This window comes from Chrysochloris asiatica, unplaced genomic scaffold, assembly GCF_000296735.1.
Source record: "Chrysochloris asiatica unplaced genomic scaffold, ChrAsi1.0 scaffold00109, whole genome shotgun sequence".
In the NCBI taxonomy this organism is placed as follows: Eukaryota; Metazoa; Chordata; class Mammalia; order Afrosoricida; family Chrysochloridae; genus Chrysochloris; species Chrysochloris asiatica.
Genome location: NW_006408627.1, coordinates 3,620,289 through 3,628,736, shown reverse-complemented (window position 1 = coordinate 3,628,736; position 8,448 = coordinate 3,620,289). Strand labels below are relative to the sequence as shown.

The following is an 8,448-nucleotide window of genomic DNA, read 5'->3' as shown; positions in this document are numbered from 1 at the left end:
GGGCAGTGTCTCATTCTACTATGCACTATGAGTTGGTCCCGTCTCGATGGCACCTAACAACAATATGTTCAGGCTGAAGCTAAAGAAAATGAAAATAAGTCCATAAGAGCCAAAAAATGACCTAGAACATATCCCATCTGAATTTAGAGAGAATCTCAAGAACAGACTTGATGCACTAGACAATTAGGATCGAAAATGAGAAATGTTGTGGGATGACCTCAATAACATCATTTTAAAGCAAAAGGTCATTAAGAAGACAAGGTATAAAGATAAAAGTAAAATGGATGGCAGAAGAGACTCTGAAACTTGCTGTCCAATGTAGAAATGCTAAAGCAAATAGAATCAGGAGGTAAAACAGATGAATTGTTGTTGTTGTTATGTGCTGTGGAATTGGTTCCGACTCATAGCGACCCTATATAGGGTTTCTGAGGCTGTAAATCTTTACCGGAGCAGAAAGCCTCATCTTTCTCCTGCGGAACAGCTGGTAGTTTTGAACTGCTTACCATGAGATTAGCAGCCTGATTCGTAACCACTATGCTATCAGAACAGAGAATTTCAAAGAACTGCTCAAAAAGACAAAGTCAAATATTATAATGAAATGTGCAGTGACCTGGAGTTAGAAAACCAAGAAGAAAGAACACAGTCAGCATTTTACAAGCTGAAAGAACTGAGGAAACAATTCAATCCTTGACTTGCAATACTGAAGGATTCTTTGGGCAAAATATTGAATGATGCATAAAGCATCAAAAGAAGATTAAAAAAAACAACAACCAAAAATCCATAAAGTCACTGTACCAAGAAGAAATGGTCAATGTTCACCCATTTCAAGAAGTAGCATATGGTCAAGAGCCAATGGTACTGAAGGAAGAAGTCCAAGGTGCAGTGAAGACATTGGCAAAGAACAAGATTCTGGGACTTAATGGAATACAAATTGAAACCTTTCAACAAATTGAAGCAACACTGGAGGCACTTACTCATCTATGCCAAGAAATTTGGAAGACAGCTTCCTGGTCAACTGATTGAAAGAGATCCCTATTTGTGCCCATTCCAAAGAGAGGTGACCCAACAGAATGTGGAAATCATCAGACCATATAATTAATATTGCATGCAAGTAAAATTGTGCTTGAATACATAATTTATTCCAGGGATGCAGGAGTCAACAGATTAAGCAATGTATTGCATTGGGTAAATGTTTTATTAAAAAGCAAAGATACCATGTGGAGGACAATGGTGTAGGTGACCCAAGTCATTGTATTTTTAATTTCCTCATATGTATGTGAAAGCTATATAAGGATTAAGGAAGGCCAAAGAAGTATTGAAGCATTAGAATTAGTGTTGGAGAATATTGAACATACCATGGAAAGTCAGTTGAATAAACATCTATCTTGAAGAAAGTATGTAAAGCTAGAAAGTTCCTTGGATGCGAGGATGTCAAGACTTTATGTACTTTGCACATGTTATCAGGAGTAACTAGTCCCTGGAGAAGATCATGCTTGATAGAGACATCAATGAAAAAAGAGGAAGACCCCAACTAGATGGGTGGACCCTGTGGCTGGGATAATGGACTCATATATAACCCATTGTGAGGATGGCACAGCACTCTGGGCAGTGTTTCCTTCTGTTGTACATAGAGTTGGTATGAGTTGGAAGTGGCTCTGTGGCATCTAGTAACAACATTCCTGATTCACCTTCTCCTTCTGTTGCATTAGTTGAAAATGAGACCAATTGTTGGCCCTTGGATGGCCACTTACAAGCTTTTAAGACCTCAGATTTTATGGTCTTATAACAAAATAGGAGGTAGAACAGAAGTAGTAAACACACTCTTAGCCCAGTTAACTGAAACCAGGATTCTAAGCCTCCAAACCCCAATTACTTTTTTGTTGTTGTTGTTGTAAATCTATCATACAGCTTTTGCTAGTTCAACTTTTCACAGGTGTACAATTTATTAATGGCAATTATATTAATTGGCTTAGCAACCCGATTTTTCCATCATTGTATAAATTAAACCATAGTACTCTATAGGCAATAATCTACCTTTTCCCTTCCTTCTACACCTGAAAATCACTAAGTAACTTTGGTCTCTATAGTCACCTATTCTTGTATTTTTTTTAAATATGATTGTTGTAGTTGTTAAGTGCTGTAGTGTCGATTCTGACCCATAGCGACCCTGTACAGGGTTTCTGAGGCTGTAAATCTTTACGGGAGCAGAAAGCCCCATCTTTCTCCTGCGGAACAGCTGGTAGTTTCCAACTGCTGACCCTGAGGTCGGCAGCCCAATTTGTAACCACTACACTACCAGAGCTCCTTTAGAAGACATTATACCTAGTGAAATAACAGGGCAAATATTGTGTGCCCTACCTTGTAGGGGTTACGAATCGGGCTGCGAATCTTAGGGTCAGCAGTTCAAAACTACCAGCTGTTCCGCGGGACACAGATGGGGCTTTCTGCTCCCGTAAAGATTTACAGCCTCGGAAACCCTGTACAGGGTCTCTATGTGTCGGAACCGACTCCACGGCATATAACAATAGCAACAAAGTCTTCAAATTCCATCCATATTGCAGCATGTATCAAAACTTCATTTGTTACTGGTTGTATGTATTCCATTATATGTATGCACCAAACGTTGTTTACCCTTTCATCTACTTATGGAAGGTGTTTTTCTTTCATAATCACTGTTCAAACAAGCAGAAATTGTAACCCCCTAAGAGCACACAGATATCACCCATGTTTGTCAGCAGTGTTGAACCTTGTGAGAACCAGGCAATGGGAGTAAACCATTGCAAGTAGGTCCAATTTAGCCAAGTGGCTAAAACCAAAACACCATTACTATCAAGTAGATTCTGACAGATAGCAACCTTCAGGACAGAGTAGAACTGCCCAAGACTGTACTGCAGCAGGCTGCTATTATCTTTCTCCTGAGGAGCTGCTGATGGGCTGGTGGGTTTCAACCACTGACCTTTTGGTAGACAACTAAGCGCTTAATCACTGTGCCACCAGGGCTCCTTAAAGTAACTAAAAGGCAACTACAAATCCAACTTGCTTCATCTTTATTAGAGGAAATCCTGAAGCTTCTGTAGATTACAGTGTTTGGAAAAACATGTTTCTCCTTTTGGGAGATGTTGTTACCACTTCCCTACTCTAAGCTGTTATAAGGAAATTTGCTGACTCCGTTTGCCTCCTTGCCTGATTTGAAACATGCCCAAATTGCTCATTGGGTCGATTAGGAACAAACAACAGGGAGACAAACTGAAGATCAATTAGGAGTTCTAGGCTTACCAAAGTGTTCTTACTTGGTTTGTTCAGACTGCAAAGGTAAAAATAATGATTTACAGGAAAAAAAGGGAATAATATCTTAGGCAGTCGCCTCAAGGTCACAGAAAGAAGGCAACATTTGAGCCTGGGCTCTGCCACTCCTTGGTTCAATAATGGACCGGAGCCACACACAGGACCATCAGGGAGTTTCAAAGCTGCGTAGTAAAACAGCTAGCGTGGGCAGTTCTTTTGTACTACAGCTACTGTGAAATTAACTCAGTCTCCAGTTCTTCCATAGCTGTTTGACAGCATCCAGCAAATGAGTGTAGGGTTAAGGGGACCCAGCTGTCTTCTCTTCTGAGAAATTGGAACGGAGGAGAGTGCGAATCGCGGGAGTGGGGGGCAGTGGGTGGGCGAGAGGGAAAGAGGAGCAGCTCTGTGCTGGGGAGGGAAAAGAAGTGTGTGTGTGTGCGTGTTTGTAAAGGAAGGGGTAGCAAGGAAGATTAAATTTAAGAATTCAGCGCCCGCTGTCAGCAAAAGAAGGCGAAACCAGCCAGTCAAAGTGCGAGGAAAGCGGGAAGCGGAGGGAAGGAAGTAAGGAAAGAGGAAGGAAAGGCAAGAGGGAAAAGAGGAAGAGTGGTTGCAATTTCTGCGGCCGACTCAGTAGGAGGAGCAGGAGGAGAAAGAGGAGGATCCAGAGTCAGTCAGTCAGCCAGCCTGCGGGAGGTGGAGAAAGCAGGAGGAGGAGGATTAAAGATGGCCACCGACAGCTGCGGGAAACGGCAACAACCTCTCACTTCCCGGGATGGTCTTAGCGGGTCGGCCCGGCCTTGATGGAGAAGAGAAGCCCGAGAAACGCTGAGGTGGAGGCGGCGGCGGCGGCGACCCAGCGAGGAGGAGGACGCGGCGGAGCAGGGACCGGGGCAGGAGAAGGGAAAGGCGGCGGCGTCGTTGCCCGGGCCGCCTAGCGCTGCGTGCAGCTCGCCCCAGCGGACAGGCTCTCGCACCTCGCGCCGCAGAATCTAGCTTGCCCCGCAGCTCCGGCTCCGCAGTGGGGCTCTCGGCCCCGCGCAGCGGCCCCCGCGCCCGCCGTCCCGTCCCCGTCGCCAGAGACCCCCGGCGCGGGGACCAGGCCGGCCCGCGCCACCAGCCGGTGAGTACCCCCCGGTTAGCCTCCCCGCCCCCCGCGGCCGCGGACTGGCGGCGCTGCGGATCCCCGCACGCCCGGGCTCGCTTTGTTTATGCCGGGCGGAGGCACTGCTCGCTCGGGGCCCAGAGCCCACTGTCCCTGGGGACAGGCCGCGGCCCAGCTGCTGTCCTCCACTGGGGCCGCACTACTCCCGAGCCGCCGACGCCGGTGCAGGCGGCCGGGCCCGTGTCATCAGCTGCGGCCTGGAGAGGGCGCCCTAGCGGTCTGGTCGGGGTCGGGGTCACCGGCGGCTGACTGAGGGGAGCGGTGCGGGGTATTTTTTTTGGGGGGGGGTTGGAGGAGGAAAGTCTAGACTTTGCCCCCTACTATGTAGTGGGGTCATAACTTGCGACCCTCAGAGATAGGGATCTGACCCCTGCCCACCCCCAACCAGCCTCACCAGACCCGGCGTGGCCTCCCTCCCAGAGCCCCCAGTGCTCGAGCTTCGTGGAGCGAGGCCTCCATCCCTCGGGCGCTGCCTCCGGAGCTGCGGGCCTCGCCTGGTTTATTCCGGAGTCCTACTCTTCCCCCTCCCACCCCCCCACGCTCGTTGCTGGAAGCATTTTGCTTATGCAAGGACCAGGGATGCTGCTGGAGTGTGTGCGTGTTTGCCCTTTTATCCTCCTGTACAAGGGATGTGGTGGCACACAAACATTCACAGCTACTGTGGGTTTTAAAAAAGCAGATGTGACCTTTCTGGCCCAAAGCTATTTGGCCAACCTGAGATGCAGCGCTTCGTTGATTTTTACCGTTTAACTCAGAGATCCTGTTTTCGTCCATTCACAGAATATTCTGATGAAACTGGATTGAAAGGATGTGTACTACATAGGTGAATCTTTGCACAGACGTCGGTAGCTTAAAAACTATATTTTTGTTCAGTAGTCGGCATGACTTGATTAGTGCTAAGTGGTTATGTGGTCTGAAAACCAAACAATTAAAAAGAAAAACGAAACCTTTTCCTTTGAGATAACAGCGTAGTTTTAGGTTGGCATTTAGTAACAGGCTTAGAACAATTAGTTCCCACCATCAGGCTATATATCAAATGAGTAAAACATAAAATGGAACCAAATCAATAACGATACCCCTACCAAAACTAGGTATGTCATTAGTGCATAGTTCTGATATATATCTAAATCCGCTTTAAAAAGAATAAAACTAGAATAGGAATTACCTTGGTATGTTTTTACATTTAAGTAAATTTATTACATTAAACTTTTGAGGGTTTTTCCTACATGTTTGAACATCGGGAGTGCAGGTTATTCTTTGAACCATTCTGCCTCAAGCTACTAAAAATAGAGGCTTCTACTACTTTTTCTGAATTGAAATTGATTCATGTAAAAAATAGGCTCCTAAAGAAAATGCTGCTTAGAAAACATGATGCCCTGGTGTTATTTGCAAAACCTATTAAAAGAAAAACAACAACAATAAAACCCCAAAAGTTAATTACTCTCTTTACGTTATTAATTGGATTTTCTACCTTGAATATTCTTAATGTGCCACTGCTCAGCTTTGCAATTTTAAGAGTTTGTATCAGAAGCTTTTACCTTCCATGTGCTTCTGAGCATCCTTGAATCCCCAGAAATTGTATGCTGAAAGTAGTACATGTGAGGGGGCTTCAGAAAGCTTGTGGAAAATTGAATGTAAAGTTAATGGATTCCTCTCCCCCCCCCCCCACAATCTTTCTTTGAAGGCTCTTCAGACCCCCCCCCCCCCCCCCCCAATCTTTCTTTGAAGGCTCTTCAGATTTATTTCTGCATAATGAATGAATGCATGGGATCCTCATTTTCAAAAGGATTTTACAAAGTTTATGAACCACTAGGTGTATCATTAAAGAATTAATCTTTTATATTTGAAAGTTAAAATTCGTAGAAATTCAGATTCGATAATGTATGGCTTATGTCTAAGAAGGAGTCCTGGTGTGATGCTGTAGAATAAGCCCTGGACTACTAGCCAAAAGGCTGGCAGTTCAAACCCACCAACCACTCCAACTCAATGGCACTTAAGAGTGTCTGCGAAATGTTTGCTATTGAGAATTTACCAAATGGCAGTCTTTTTCATGCACTCTCATTAAGATACCAGAAAACTATGAATCCCATTTCATAGATGGGAAAATTTAGAGAGGCATGCTCACAGTCATAAAACCGCTGGTGGGTCAGCATTTGAATCCAAAACTGTTGGAAGTTAGAAGCTGGTATTGTTAAAGCAGGCCACTACATGTGCCTATGATTCAATAATTGCATTTAATTGATGTTAAAATTAGTTATTGATATTTTAGTTTTAAGTTAGTGTTGAAAAGTATATCAGAAATTATAGCATATTATCATGAGATTTTTCAAGCCATGAATTTCTAGTAGGAAAGAAGTTTATGATACTAAGCTGTCTTAATGAAACTAGTCTGAAATCCCACCCAAAGTAGGATTATTTTTGCAGCCTTTTGGGCAGGATACTCTAGTCTCTGAGTATACTACTTCCTGAGATTTACAAATTCACTTCTGTGTTGAGTCAAATTTTGGCTTCCTGATATCTCTTCTGATAAGTTTCAGTTCCCCCCTTTGTATGTATGCTGCATTTATCATCCATAAAAAAATTTAGAGATAAATTAGGCTTAAATTTTTTTAAATCAGATTAACCAGCTGCTCCTCCTCAGAAACCCTATATAGGGTCTCTAAGAGTTGAAACTGACAACACTTAACAGCAAAATTGATGGTGAATTTACATGCATTTAAAGCTTTGACAGATATATACAATAAGATATTCACTCCCACAATCAAGATCTGGAACATTTCCAGCTCTTCAGAAAATTTCCTCTTGCCCCTTTATAGTCAGTCCCTTTTCCTTACCCTCAATTCTTATCATCCACTGATCTGATTAATATCCCTATATTTACGCCTTTTTCCTTCTTGCATTTAGCAGAATGTTATAGAGATTCACCTGTTTTTCTAATGTATTAGTGTTTTGTCCAGTGATATAAATCTTCATCTGGTAGATATTTTAATAACGGCCCCTCCCCAGTCCTGATTTGTAGAGCATTTGTAGATCACGGGCTCCACATGTGTGCAGAGTTGAACTGCTCCACAGGGGTTTCAAGGCTGTGATCTTTCAGAAGCAGATTTTCAGGCCTGTCTTTCGAGGTGTCTCTGGGTGGGCTTGACCTGGCTAGTAGTTGAACACTTAAGGATGATGCTACACAGAGATCTTATTTGGCAATTACTGTGGTGTGAGTTGGAATTGACTGATTCCATATCTGTGGGTGCTTGGTAGTGTAAATACTCCTGCCATGACCCTGGTGTGGCCACTGTAGGATAAAACAAGGTTAGTTTGAATCACAAGGTTGGTGGTTCAGACTCACCAACTGCTCCTGAGAAACCTTGTCCAGGGTCACTGTGAGTTGGAACTTAACAACACTTGCCTATTAAGCTATCCAAACGAGCTCACAAAATTCCTGAACATTTAAAAGTGGTCAGCCGTCCAGTACATCAAGGAGTCCTGGTGTGGCACTGTGGGTTAATGTGCCAGACTGCAAGTCATTTGAATCACAAGGTTGGTGGTGCAAGCTCACCATTTGCTCCTTGGAAACTCTATACAGGGTCGCTATGGGTCAGAATTGATGTGATGGCACTTAACAAAAATAAATTGATGATACATGAACCATAATTTTTTTTCCACTCACCAATTAGTGACCAAAACCTAGTTTGGGTCAGTTATAAATAAAGCTGCTATGACCATGTGCATACAGGTCTTTGACTTGTGTTTTAGGGTTAATATGTTGGCATAGGATTGCAAGGACCTTGTGTTGTTTGTTCACCATTATATTGAACAGTAATACTGTCCTCAAAGAACTATCCTAAAGTATTTCTTCACTTTTACTTGAACTTAAAGAGAAAAAAGCTTTCTTTGTTGCTACCAACATGCCATTAATTTTGTGCTGAAGTATGTCACCAAGGTTTCATAAATTCATTGGACTATTTCTGTTTCGAAATCTTGGTAATTGTAAAGTTGTTTTAGAA

General features: G+C 43.5%; 1 protein-coding gene across 1 annotated transcript; it reads left to right on the top strand.

Moving 5' to 3' along the window:
* The first annotated feature begins 4,008 nt into the window (after positions 1–4,008).
* Positions 4,009–4,696, top strand: LOC102842380 (uncharacterized protein C10orf95-like). Its single transcript, XM_006867767.1, has 2 exons — positions 4,009–4,060; positions 4,122–4,696. Exons 1-2 carry the CDS (start codon positions 4,009–4,011, stop codon positions 4,694–4,696), a joined length of 627 nt encoding a protein of 208 aa, XP_006867829.1.
* Positions 4,697–8,448: the final 3,752 nt, after the last annotated feature.

Coding starts and splice junctions, on each gene's coding strand:
- LOC102842380 (XM_006867767.1), top strand. CDS start 4,009: ATGGCCACCGACAGCTGCGGGAAACGGCAACAACCTCTCACTTCCCGG. Junction 4,061..4,121: donor ACCTCTCACTTCCCGGGATG/GTCTTAGCGGGT, acceptor GCTGAGGTGGAG/GCGGCGGCGGCGGCGACCCA.